At 41.9% G+C, this 12736-nt stretch overlaps 4 protein-coding genes across 5 annotated transcripts; 3 read left to right on the top strand and 1 right to left on the bottom strand.

The window, feature by feature from the left end:
- Window positions 1-554: 554 nt before the first annotated feature.
- LOC114794374 (ubiquitin domain-containing protein UBFD1-like) lies at window positions 555-3314 on the top strand. The gene is made up of 7 exons (XM_028986880.1): window positions 555-633; window positions 1342-1623; window positions 1706-1914; window positions 2011-2076; window positions 2421-2526; window positions 2651-2733; window positions 2889-3314. Exons 1-7 carry the CDS (start codon window positions 618-620, stop codon window positions 2997-2999), a joined length of 873 nt encoding a protein of 290 aa, XP_028842713.1. The 5' UTR covers window positions 555-617; the 3' UTR covers window positions 3000-3314.
- Window positions 3315-4782: 1468 nt separating this feature from the next.
- LOC114794333 (recQ-mediated genome instability protein 2-like) lies at window positions 4783-6072 on the top strand. The gene is made up of 2 exons (XM_028986825.1): window positions 4783-5128; window positions 5833-6072. The coding sequence occupies exons 1-2, from the start codon at window positions 4846-4848 to the stop codon at window positions 5982-5984; spliced, it is 435 nt and encodes a 144-aa protein (XP_028842658.1). The 5' UTR covers window positions 4783-4845; the 3' UTR covers window positions 5985-6072.
- A 256-nt stretch (window positions 6073-6328) lies between these two features.
- On the bottom strand, window positions 6329-9648 carry litaf (lipopolysaccharide-induced TNF factor). 2 transcript variants are annotated; one of them, XM_028986823.1, is made up of 5 exons: window positions 9570-9648; window positions 8772-8843; window positions 7525-7762; window positions 6754-6910; window positions 6329-6656 (listed from the first exon to the last, which is right to left on the bottom strand). In XM_028986823.1, exons 3-5 carry the CDS (start codon window positions 7751-7753, stop codon window positions 6548-6550), a joined length of 495 nt encoding a protein of 164 aa, XP_028842656.1. In that variant the 5' UTR covers window positions 7754-7762; window positions 8772-8843; window positions 9570-9648; the 3' UTR covers window positions 6329-6547. The 2 variants fall into 2 exon arrangements, with proteins under 2 accessions (XP_028842656.1, XP_028842657.1); XM_028986824.1 differs by lacking the exon at window positions 8772-8843 and having other exon boundaries at window positions 9570-9630.
- A 402-nt stretch (window positions 9649-10050) lies between these two features.
- On the top strand, window positions 10051-12524 carry snn (stannin). The gene is made up of 3 exons (XM_028987035.1): window positions 10051-10303; window positions 10554-10618; window positions 11055-12524. Exon 3 carries the CDS (start codon window positions 11170-11172, stop codon window positions 11425-11427), a length of 258 nt encoding a protein of 85 aa, XP_028842868.1. The 5' UTR covers window positions 10051-10303; window positions 10554-10618; window positions 11055-11169; the 3' UTR covers window positions 11428-12524.
- Window positions 12525-12736: the final 212 nt, after the last annotated feature.

Raw genomic sequence — 12736 nt, 5'->3', positions numbered from 1 at the left:
TGTAACTACTGATTGAAAGTCGCGTCTGATAAATTCTGTAAATGTAAATATACATTTACATTTATATACATTTACATAATGTACATTTACATTAAATATACATTGGCTTCATAATCAAGTCATAATTGAAGGTCCATGTAATTCTGTTTGCGTGTCAAGTGCGTCTCGAGACGAACGGTTGATGGTTTACACACAGTAAAGTGTGTTTAAAAGGTGTAAAAGTGAAAGCAGCTTGCCGAGTCCCACCAGCAGGAAAGCCAGATTTTTTAACGCGCGACCAGAAAGGGGTGATGTTGCCACGCCCGCCACTTACACGCCGTCATGTGGCGAACACCAACCCCACTTACTGCCTTCGTGTCCCCGAGCAAGGCACTTAACCCTGGGCGTCTCCAGGGGGGACTGTCCCTGTAACTAACTGATAAGAGGTCACTTTGGATATGGGCATCTGTTGCTTCATTTAATGCTGTAAATAAATACATAAAAATGAAAAGACGTCTTTTTTTGTTGTCGTCTGCCTTTCGAGATCTGGCAACAGCCATACGGCGGCCCCTTAGGCCAATCAGCGGAAGCCCAGTTTTTTTTCCCAGCAGCCACACTTCAGACTGTACACAATCATCATGGCAGCCCAGGATGGTGGGTATAGACGAAATAAGCCTAGCCGAGTGTCAGTTGGTGGTGCGCTCTTTACATTTCGTGGGTTTTGTCAGCGAAGGCGGCAAACTCCCAACTTGTTTCGGTGGCGCGTTGAACTTGTCAGTTTAAAACGAGCGTGGAAAACCACCGCGCTAGTCTGCGAGCTACACAGCTAACATGACTGGAGCTAGCTGGCTAACGATAGCCCTTTTGGGTTTTGGTGCGTGCCAGCAAATAAGGTCACATAACTTGGTGTCATTCAGTGAACCCCCTGCGCGCCAAATGTGGAATGTAACTTTTGATGGTTGTCCTTTCGAACGAGTCTTTCTGCTCAAATCGCGTCTCATTCAGAGAAATGCTCGAGTGTTTGTCGTATAAATGTGAAACACCTACAGCTGAGTATGGTGTGGGGCTTTTCGTTTCGATTCTTTCTTTTACAACATTGTGGGTAAAGAGGCCTGAAAAAGAAAACCGTTCGCACATTTTTATGCTCACTGTGAATCTCACATGATTGAAACTCGTCTGAACCTTGACTGACGTTATAAGTAACAGGGCACCTGAAAGGCTGAAACGTGGTGATTAGTTACAGCGGGTGAAACGTGAGACGGTCGTCATTCAAGATGACAGTAGACAGGAAGCTAGAAGCGGCCGCGCCAGTTGATGCCGACTGTGCTGTGAATGCTGCGTAATGCAATTTTTCGTTCTCAGGAAGCGAAGGAGTAGTCGTGGAAGCAGACGTCGCTCTCGAAGACTCACAAGTGTTCGGTGAGGACGATGGCAAAGCAGATGCAGTGGCGGTCGACCAGGAAGCGTGGACAGATGGGGAAAACTCCTCAACACATGGTCCCGATATCAGCTATGGGGATGATGATGATGAGGGGAAGGAGATGGTAGAACTGAAAATTATTTGGAACAAGAACAAATATGATCTGAAGATTCCTTTGGACGGAACTGGAGCGAAGCTGAAAGAGCGGATTCACTCATTAACTGGTAAGAGTGCGAAGATCAAGCAAACCAATTGCAGTGCATAAATGGCAAATAATATTTAATTCTTGCTGTAACCTATTATTAGGTCTTCCACCCGCTATGCAGAAAGTGATGTATAAGGGACTGCTACCAGAGGATAAGACGTTACGAGAGATCAAAGTAACGAATGGGGCAAAAATTATGGTGGTCGGCTCTACAATAAATGACGTTCTAGCCGTTAATACTCCGAAAGAGGTTATTCAACAAGAAGTAAAAGCTGAAGAGAATAAAAAGGAGCCTTTATGTCGACAAAAAGTATGTAATTGTACAGATTTCATTGCTTGTTGCCCTTAAGTGTTATTTGCAGGTTTCTATGAAAGCATTTATGTTTCATTTTTGCTCACACTGTAGCAACACAGAAAAGTGCTAGATAAAGGAAAACCAGAAGATATAATGCCGTCTGTAAAAGGAACTAAGGTATGTTTGCTCTAATTTGGAAATGTCATTAATTGTACAAACTGCTGAATAAATCATGTACAAGACAGCGTGGTTCACAGGCCGAAGTTTAGAAAATCTGCTTTGTTTGATTTTAGCTGAGATCTGGCCTGGCAATAAAATAATTAGCTGCATTTGTAAAGGGTGCTCTTCTGCAATTTATTTTTTGTTTGTGTAAATGCCGGACCTATGTTCATACACTTGTTACATATGTTCAGCCTGAATAATCTTCTTTCATGTAGGAGAGGTATCGAGTAGGCGGAGCTACTGGAATGACTCCCTTGTAGCGCTAATAACTAGCAAGTGATGTCTTATTTATTGAACAGGAACGCTTACCAACCGTGCCTTTATCCGGAATGTACAACAAATCCGGAGGCAAAGTGCGGCTCACCTTCAAACTGGAGCAGGATCAGCTGTGGATTGGAACTAAGGGTGACACAGGCGTAGTTTCATAAATGGCCTTAACAGCCCAAATGCTACTTTTTTATAAAGGGAGAAGCGGGGGGAAACACGCTTTTTATCATTCGATGTGGCTGACTTTTTTTCTGTATTGCAGAAAGGACAGAGAAAATTCCAATGGGTTCCATCAAAAATGTTGTGACCGAACCAATTGAAGGTCACGAGGACTATCACATGATGGTAGAATTGTCATTCAAAGTATTAGTCAGTGTTAGATATGTCTCAATTTGTATCAGCGTTGAAGGGTTGACACGAGAACGTCAGTGTTGATGATCTTGAATATCTTCTTATATGATCCTTATCTTTCTTCTTCCCCTCCCCCTTTCTTTAACCAGGCATTTCAGCTGGGTCCAACAGAAGCCTCTCAATATTGGGTGTACTGGGTGCCAGCACAATTTGTTGATGCAATCAAAGACACGGTCCTTGGAAAATGGCAGTATTTTTAAAATGTGCCTCTCTCCCCAAACTGACTGAGGAACTGGGATTAAATGTAATCAACTGGAAATCACCACCTGATCCGAAGAACTTTTGAAGAATAGACAAGAAAAGCAAACTGAAGGATTGCTGATGGACACAACCGTGTTTTTTTTTTTTTGTTTTTTTGTTTTTTTTAAACTGCACTAAGTGACAGCGTACTTTTTTTATTTTTGTTCTCCTTTGAAGCAAACCCAAGGAAAACATGAAAAGAATTGTACAAATACTAAGGTTACAAATACAATTCTCCCAGTTATTCTTAAAGAAATAAAATTTATTTAAGGAAATGAAATGGTGCACTAAAACATTTTTATCTAGTTTTTTTTTTTCTCTCAGTGCATTTTGTGCAACAACCCAAGCGAACCTGCCAAAGTTGACTGCAGATTATACTGTTTTACACTAGGCTTGGCTGTTTCGTGTAGCATGGCTTATGATGTGTAAAGCAGTGTTCACTTTTTATTTATTTATTATTGTTTTTTTGTTTTGTTTTGTTTTTTTGTTTTTTTTTTTTAGAAAGAAAGAAAAAAAAAAGTCAAGTCAATGTTTATTACCATAATGCCAGTTGACCTCAGTTTTATACAGTTTTGTCAAATACATCAAACACATACTCTGCAAGTGTCTTGTTTACCCCGTTTTTGACACTGACGTTTTGTCCACTGAGCCTTTAATTTAGGTGCTAACTAAAACAATTCAAAGTCATTAGACTTCGGCATCCCAATTAGATTTACAACTTGATCAGATTGTGGTTTTATTGCTACCGACTGAATTTAGGTATTAGGAAGCTCTCCGTGACTTGACCGCATTCTACAATGAATAAATGAATCGCAAGCATGTACTGTCAATCATATCAAAGCATTTTGGTGCTAAAATGGCAAGATTTTTCATTTCAATAAAGGTTTTGGATTAGTCTCATTAAGGGGGAAATCATTACATGTTTGGTAAAGTGGTCTGTGGTGAACAAAAGAGGTAATTTACGGGTAGTTTCCGTGAAAGAACAACGCGACAGGACGGCAAGTTCCGACAGAATGAACTGGAGTCTGGAGTTCAGGTCGTGGCGGACGTTACCGCTCTAGCCCAGTTGGTGGCGCCACCACCGGCCGCCTGAGCGTCACCTGTTGGAAAGTTCCGACGTAATGCTCGAGAAGGATACTACGTGCATGTGGGAATTACCTAGTCTGACCTGTTAGACCTGTTTTTTTTTTTTTAAGAACTAAAATTACAGCAGTAATTTATTGGCAATTTGACATGTCTCTGGAAATACCAGCACACAAATTACTGAACTGTTTGTGTATCGTTTAATCTTTACACCTGATATAACCAGATATAAACGTGGCCAATACATGATTAACAGTTGTTAAAACGGTTTCATCTAAAATCTCTAGTATGTGTGTATATGGTTTATATTTATATAATGGTGTATATAAATGTAAACCCTCATTTCCAAGCAGTGTTGTCACATAAACAATTGTTGTTCATTCTTTTTATCCTGTGCCATGACCCTTATCAGATGAGATGAAAAGATAATGTGGGCTGTTGCCAGGCAACGTGAATCATTAAATAGATAATGATTCTGTTCGCTTCTGGCCAACTGATAACAATCCAGGTCGTTGCTACATATATTTCTAAAGTATTTGTTGTGTTTAACAGTAATTAAAACACACCGAGCATGCATACATAATGAATTTGGTTCACTATGTTTAGTCGTGAGAGGGTCTTTTATTTTGAAATAGAGCACTCAGCTGCGATACACTCACCGGAAGCGGAAGTTGTCACCTGAGTTAACAGCACGATTCGAAATCCTAAAATGCGAACACCAAAATGGATGTTCCCGGCAAAACGAGGAGTCCGCCAGTAAAGGTTCTATCCAGTCAGCTGCGTGACGGCAACAGTTCCACCGGGCCGCACGGCAAAGCGGAATGCCGGATAAAGCGCCTCGGCCCGGGCAGAGGGACCCCCCTGGCGGTGTCGGTAGTGTGGATGCAGGGCACGATTGTGGAAGTTCAGCCAGATCACAATTCCGCGACCCTGCTCGATGAGACGGGGCACTTCATGGTCGTGGGCGTTAACCGCATTCCAAAAGGAAATCCGTGCCTCGCCGAAGGTCAGTGGTTCGCGGGTTTGGGAAAAAATCTGATTTATTTAGTCGCATTTACGAGTGTAAAAACCGCTTTCATATACTGTAATTCTCGAGATTAGTGGCTACCAAAAGTATCGCGGTCTCCCTAATAATATTCGTTTAAATTTCTTTGCACATTTGTCTTCAAAAGTAATTATACATACTATTTAAAAAGCAGGGTAATATATAAGTAGCCTATAGTGAAGTGAAAGTGATTGTCATAGTGAAACACTGCAGCACAGCACACGGTGACACAACGAAACGTGTCCTCTGCTTTTAACCATCACCCTTGGTGAGCAGTGGGCAGCCATGACAGGCGCCCGGGGAGCAGTGTGTGGGGACGGGGCTTTGCTCAGTGGTACCTTGGTGGATGGGGATTCACAACCTTCTAGTTAAGGGGGCGCTTCCTACTGCCCTGGGGTTTCAAGTGACTGTTTGTTTTAGGTACTTTAATACAAACCCACACACATATATAAATAATCATATAAACATGTTCCCAATAACCAACATGTGGACAAATGTTTGGAGGGAACCACCACGGAATACTGATGTGGTGTACTCTGTGCTGCCAAGTAACAGGATGGAACCCCACCCACTACCACGGTGTCCCTGGTGTGCTGGAGTAGGGTACCCTGGCTGTGAACGCCAGCTGAATGTCATGTAAATATGTCAACTGGGATTTTCTCCAGGCAAGTATGTGATGGTGATGGGGCTGGTCCAGACTCACAGTCCGGAACCGGTGCTTCATGCGGTGAAGATGGCCGACCTCTCCGATAACGCCCAGATTCACCGGAAAATGTGGAAATATGAAGTTGAGGACCTCCAACAAAATTTGCCTTGAACTTTATGGTATATATTTATCTGTATGTTCTGTTTGCATGTCTGTTGTGTTTGGACACATTTCAGTGGATTAAATATTATGAAATCTGTAAGTGTGTGGATATTTAGTACATTCAATGAAAAAAGCATGAACTTTATTTAAAGGACCATTTAACAAGATTTTCTAACAAAATACAACTATTCTCTGTGGTATAACTATATATGAAGTGGAAGGTCAGGTTTAAATATATATTTTAACCTGTAAACACAAAACACATGTCTAATGGATGTTAATTCTGACATGAACAGAATATTCGGAAGCTAATGGGCATTTTTCCTCCCAAGAATATTCAGAATACTCGTGACCAATTTTGGATAGATTTATTTATTTATTTATTTGTTTGTTTGTTTGTTTTACATAGAGGGATCGCAGAACGAAAGACACTGGCACCACATTATGTTTAACAAGAGAATTAGGCAACTTCACAATTTTTTTTAACATGAATACATTTATGAGGCACGTACACGGCATATCTTCAGTTTAAACAGTGATCGTAAGATCAAGCCTTCTGAACTATGGTAGGATCAAATCCGCCTGTAGGTTCCCAAAATGCTGTTGCAGCTGGGACACACGTGTCTCACATCCTTCAAAGGATTTAAACAGAATGGCGTGAGGCAACATCCATAGATGCAACTGAAACAAGACAAAACGGATGAATACTTCAATGTCCCACTTCATACAAATTGTAATTGCAATACATTTTTGTTTTGAGAATGGGTCTTTATCTTACCCACAGAAAGCCAAGCCAACACAAGTGAGCCACGTCAGGGTGCCACTACTGTATTGCAGACGTGTAAGGATGGTTTTGGCACACACATTGCAATGAACATGAACTGGGGTCGTCCCAAATGCAACAGCAGGTTGCATGTATATAGTCTGAATTGACACTATGAAGCAAAAACAAAAGAGCCGCCTTTTAACCAACTTCAGAATTATTTCAGCAAAAGCCTTAGGGTCAATTATAATTATATGTCTTTGTTTTACAAAAATAATAATCAAGAATAATTGAAATAATGATGTAGTTGAACCCACATCTGCAATGCACTAGACACTGTTCTAGTGTGAGTTTGGCCAGTTTTATCGCTCTGGTGCAACTGTTTTCAGCTATACTGAGATCTTAGAAAATGGTTTTATAATTATGAATGAAGCTTTTAAAGTGACTGACAACATGCATTGGTGAACACTGCATTCCACTAGAACTCCAGACAAATTGTGCTGAAAAAGTTCCACCATCCACAGCCATTTACAACATGGAGTTTTGACCCCTCTGGTTTTATTGCTGACTTAAGCATCAAAAATGTGAACATTTCTAAATGACCCAAAACTTTTAAACAGTAGTGTATATTACATGTATATAAAACACGTTGTTAATTGATCTTCAGCAGTGGTTTAACTTGAAAGCACGTTGTAAAATGCCGTAAATGTAAATGTTTATACTGCTCTTCTATATGTTTTCTATGAACAGTTCTTAGCTCTGGCTGAAGTAAAACAGAAAGATTACCTATGGCATTTGCATTGTTAACCGGATTTGGAGGTTGTGTTGAATAAGCAGGGGCATATCCTTGCACCGGATACACATGTTCGGTAGTCTTGCCCTGAGTAGGGGGCGGGCAGCCAGGAAAATGCCCATACTGGGGCCATACAGGATTCCTGGTACTCTCCTCATATGTTGGTGGCGGCTGACCCAGAAATGCGTCAGATTCCAGGGGAGGAGCACTTGCCATGTTCATGGAAGATGCCTATGTTTGAAAAATTTAAATTGAATTGTTAACGAAGAAATAGCCTCATTGGTTTCTCTGCAGATGCACCGAATGTACTTACAGACCGTGTACGACCATTTCACAGAGAAACGTTATTAACAATTCAGCCACATTTGAACCATAATAAATTGGCTCAGACTTGCACCTCATAAATTTAAGATCGAACTTGAAATAACTTTGTCTTCTCTGCCCTTGTCCAACAAATGCATCAAAGCCAAGCCCCTTTGTCAACTTTCACTTCCAACTGCGACCTGGAAGAACATCCTGCTATGTCTAGTAGCTGTAATGGAGAGGTACCGCCAGATTGGCCCGGTAGTGTGTGTGTCGGGGCGCTTATTTCGGCAGGTAGCGCCATGTCTGTAAAGGATACAGGCCTTTAGTCCCGCCCACTTTCTTTCATGAGAAACTTTGACAGATGGAAGTAATTCATGATTCATGTACAAACATTTCAATATGACACAGTGGGCATATTGAAGTGGTGGCCTAGCGGGTTAGGAAGCTGACCCGCAATCGGGAGGTTGCCGGTTCAAATCCCGATTCACCAAGCTGCTCCTGAGGTGCCACTGAGCAAAGGCGCCTGTCATGTAGGGGTGTTGAATTTAACCGTATAATCAATGCATCGTGGTGCAGACGTGGACGATATTGCAGAACATAATCGATTATATTATAATGGTGATTTTCTTGTTAAAAAGTAGTGCCGGTAGTGACTGTGGCGGCCTGAGTACAGCGTGGCTCCGGGTACGAGTTTCACGCTGCACGGTGAGGCACACGGTGAGGCCTTGTTCTCGCACCGCGGTCAAAGGTGAAACTTAATAGAATCCAAGCAGGCGAGTTTTCTTTCTGCCACTTGGAAACACACACACACCAAGCTGGAACGTCTTACCAGGAGTCTAGAAAAACACGCTGACTTTTCGCACTGAGCCATGAAAAGCGGCTTTAGATTTTCTACAATGCGCAGAAAAGCGGTCTGTGTTCAGTCCGCACTCACCTGACGCCACGGACGTCTGGACCAGGTGCTTTTCTGGCGTTTGTGGCTTCAGGTTGTAATGGGTATCCTCCACTACACACGAATCAGAGAAATGCAGAGAAAGGTGTGCATTTAAAGGAGAACGACCAGTACATACGAGACTATTACAAGGTGAGCGAGGACTAAACGGAGAGATTTTCTGCTCATGGTTGCAAAGACCTTAACTGTGTAGAAAATGTATGGCATGCATCGTGATGCATCAATATCGAGGCACTGATAATCGTAATCGAATCGAATCGTGAGACCAGACAAGGTTCACACCTCTAGTGTCATGGGTAAGCAGAGGACACATTTCGTTGTGTCACCATGTGTTGTGCTGCAGTGTTTGACAATCACTTCACCTTTCATTTTAAATAATTCGTGGAACGTTTCATGATTTTTTTTTGTCTATTTAATTTTGGCCCTGGTAGCACTCTAGGCGGACATGCCACTCCTACACCGACATCTGTCTCAAGGCACTGAATATGTCATTTTAAGAAATGTTTCGTTCCGCGAATTAGAAAAGGATTGGCTGAGTATCCGTACTTCATCTTTTCAATTAATGCCTCGACACGTTCTAGTTTCTAATGTAACGACCATTTTCATTTAGACTTAGTAAAAAGAAACTTTTCACCACTTTTCAACGAATCAGAATACAAGTATACAGATGCGCGTTTTCAGAGCATTGACTCATAAACCAGGTATACACAAGCGTTGCAAAGTTCTGGTTTTACATGAAATTAGCTTAAATGTTACAACTACTACATACTAAATACGTACAGTGGGCTTCACAGCAGACACCAGTCGTCGAGCATCACGGCGTAGTTTCTATTTTATGAACAACTTCCTATGTTTTCCGGGTCGAGTCACGTGGTGCACGAAACTGCGTAATACTCTTTCAATTGTTTTCGTCATACTCAATATTTTTTACAAACTCAAATGAAACAACTGACATCTTTATTTAATTCAATATATTGGTACGAATATATGACGAATATATTTATTCTTTTTCTTAGATGCCTATACATATCCGACCTTTACCAATGTATGGTCGTTTTATTAAACTGGACATACTGTAACCTAGAAATATTCTGTATTCTAGTCAACACGGCCTCTAAAAATATTCAATCGCTGCAGAACTTTGCTAGAACAAGTGACGGTGCAAAGACGCTCATTTGATTGGACAAAACCGGCCGCGAACGTTTGTGTTGTGTTGCCATATCCGCTTACATCAAGTACCCGTTTCGGGCGTTCGTTGGGCGGAGATGTGTGCGTGATTTTCTTTCCCTTGATCTGGCAACAGAGCCCGTTTCCTGCACGGCGTCGGGCCTCTTGTCGTGGCCGGAGCGGAGGAAGAATCCTCCGTGTACCGCCAGCCGCACACGGGCTCGGGGAGGAGGCCGGGCGATGGTTCTGTTCGCGGACAAAACGGACAGTCTGCCGTTTTTTGCACAGATTTACGGCCGGCGGTCTAGGTCCCCGGAGCGCCCAGCCTGTCCCCCTCCGCTAAAATGGTGAGAGAAATTAGAATTTTATCTCACGTTTGCTGCAGCGAATCGGTTATCACCGCGCGTCGCATGTTCTCATGTTTCCGATTTCTGTCATGAAAACGCAGCTTGTGTTTGGTAGAAGTGTTTTCTCGCTTTTTAAAAATATTTGGCTCGCTCGCTGGAAACCGCTGTTCTGGCGCCCAGTCATTTCTTCGCACTTTCCACACGCCGAGGGGTTTTAAACCACAAACCGTGTTGCTTTTATGCTCAACAGACTGGAAATGTGAAATGCGGCGAGAGAATACGGAGCGCAGGATGCTTCAGGACTGAAGTCAGCAGGTATCAGTTCATAATGCGTATCTGCGTTGGAAAATCCCAGTGAGACACGATCAGCTGATCAGCACAACTGTCCCATGAAACAAATAAAGCATGTTCTGAGGGTACAGAGTCACTTCTGGTCTGGCATGTTGCATCCGATAACTCTCGAATGAAATATTGACAGGTATTAACTGTGGTATAATGCTCCTGGTGCCGCATCAGCCCTTGAATAAAGACTAAAGGAAACCGGTGTCAAAATCTTTGCAATTTGTTGCCTCTTCCATCTAAAAGTCTTAATGGTAAAGTACGTTCCTGGATTCAATGCTTATGGTAAATTGAATTGTCCTGTTGCCATAATAATACAATATCAGTGGATTGCCCAGTCATATTAACGTTTAACAAGTTAATGACGTTTAAAAATACATTTTTAATGAACTCTCTCTTATTTGTTCTGCAGGTAGAACAGTGGACCAGAGCAGAACTGGTCAGATCTTAAACATCCACGTCACGCTCTCCATTTAATCCTTTTTTTTTCCTGTAATACTGACACTTTTCTGCCGGCAGAGAGCGGAATGTCCATAACGGATCATAGCCCCACGACTGGGGTGGTGACGGTAATTGTCATCTTCATTGCCATCGCGGCCCTTGGTGCCCTGATTTTTGGGTGCTGGTGCTACCTGCGCCTGCAACGCATCGGCCAGTCTGAAGACGAGGAGAGCATTGTGGGTGAGGGGGAAACCAAGGAGCCATTTCTTTTGGTCCAGTACTCTGCCAGGGGGCCTAGGGCTGAGCACAAGACCAAGCTGACACCAACAGAGAGTCACACCTAGCTGCATCAGTGGCCAAATTATCACAGGTCTTGATCATGAATCGCAACAAGTGCATGCATCCGTCCTGCAACAATCAAGTCGTAACTACGCTAATAAGCGAGCTGAGCCTTCTGTTATACTTCACCACTGTTATACTGAGACCATAATGTAAGATGTCGTTTAATATGAGTTCCTTGTGCGTTTGCAAGCTTAGTCATTAATAATGTTAAAATTATTAAACTTGTCCCTAAAGAAAGGTCTGCAATTCATTGTGAAGCAAGGGTGCTGTACCTCTAAGTAAATTAACCCAAAGGTTCAGATTAGAAACTGTGTGCCTTTTTATTGAAAGTATTTGGTGTTTGGCTGAAGATATTTTTTGCAGTATACCAGCCTGGTCTCAAAGTGAATTTGGTGTCCTTATGGTGGAGTGTAGAAAAAATCTGTGTTGTAATTGCCAGAGCTGGCTCTGGATTCATGGAGTTTTTTTTTGTTGAGCCATATGGTTGTGCCACTTAACAGCAATTGCTTGCTTGTAATTTGTTGTAATTTATATTCTGTCTACATTATTTTATGTGCACAGGTGATGATTATTCTTCAATTACTTCAACGTGAGCATAGCATGCTGTGGTGTTTGTGCATTGTTTTCAGAAGCACGAAGTTCGGCCTACGTCATTCCTACTTCCATAGGAAGTCTTTTTCTGCTTGACTGCCCTTTAATGGATCTTATGAGAGGGTGTTGAAATGAATGTGCTTTAAGAAGGGTTCTTCCAATCCGGTCTTCAAAATGGATTTGTTACATTAGGTTGCTAATTTAAAAAAAAAAAAAAAAAAGCACTTTTGAAATGGCTGGAAATGGTGTAAAAATCCATGGCCCAAGAGGACCACAATTAGAAGAATTCTGCTTGAAAAATGTTTACTTCTTTTTCACAGAATGCAAGACTTTGCTATGAAGCCACGTAACAGAGGTGCTGATGAGGGGATGTTAGGTTTGACCTGTAGGCTCCCTGAAGGCGACCACTGTGGCTGAGCATGTGAACGTGTCCTAGAAAGCCTGTAGAATAAATATGACTGTTACATGCCAGAGCTATATAAAATAGTACATTGCTTTGATCAAATCAGTTCCTATGTTTTTTTTTGTGTATGTGTGTGTGTGCTGTTGGTAGTTTGCTATTTGGAAGTGTAAAGAAGAAAAAACACGGGAAAAAATAGTCTATTTTTCTATTATGCAGACTTTTGTCTATAGAAGTCATGAGGAAAAATGTTATTTTTCACCATTCAGGCCATTTTTGGGAATTATTTATTAACGCTGATGATCTTAGAGTGCACATAC

The sequence above is a fragment of the Denticeps clupeoides genome, chromosome 7, assembly GCF_900700375.1.
Source record: "Denticeps clupeoides chromosome 7, fDenClu1.1, whole genome shotgun sequence".
NCBI lineage: Eukaryota > Metazoa > Chordata > Actinopteri > Clupeiformes > Denticipitidae > Denticeps > Denticeps clupeoides.
The sequence above is the reverse complement of the archived record's forward strand: the minus strand, read 5'-3'. Positions and strand labels throughout refer to the sequence as shown.

Coding starts and splice junctions, on each gene's coding strand:
- LOC114794374 (XM_028986880.1), top strand. Junction 1,915..2,010: donor AGCCTTTATGTCGACAAAAA/GTATGTAATTGT, acceptor CTCACACTGTAG/CAACACAGAAAAGTGCTAGA. Junction 2,734..2,888: donor ACGAGGACTATCACATGATG/GTAGAATTGTCA, acceptor TTCTTTAACCAG/GCATTTCAGCTGGGTCCAAC.
- LOC114794333 (XM_028986825.1), top strand. CDS start 4,846: ATGGATGTTCCCGGCAAAACGAGGAGTCCGCCAGTAAAGGTTCTATCC. Junction 5,129..5,832: donor AAATCCGTGCCTCGCCGAAG/GTCAGTGGTTCG, acceptor GATTTTCTCCAG/GCAAGTATGTGATGGTGATG.
- litaf (XM_028986823.1), bottom strand. CDS start 7,753: ATGAACATGGCAAGTGCTCCTCCCCTGGAATCTGACGCATTTCTGGGT. Junction 6,911..7,524: donor TAACAATGCAAATGCCATAG/GTAATCTTTCTG, acceptor TTTGCTTCATAG/TGTCAATTCAGACTATATAC. Junction 6,657..6,753: donor GTTGGCTTGGCTTTCTGTGG/GTAAGATAAAGA, acceptor GTCTTGTTTCAG/TTGCATCTATGGATGTTGCC.
- snn (XM_028987035.1), top strand. CDS start 11,170: ATGTCCATAACGGATCATAGCCCCACGACTGGGGTGGTGACGGTAATT.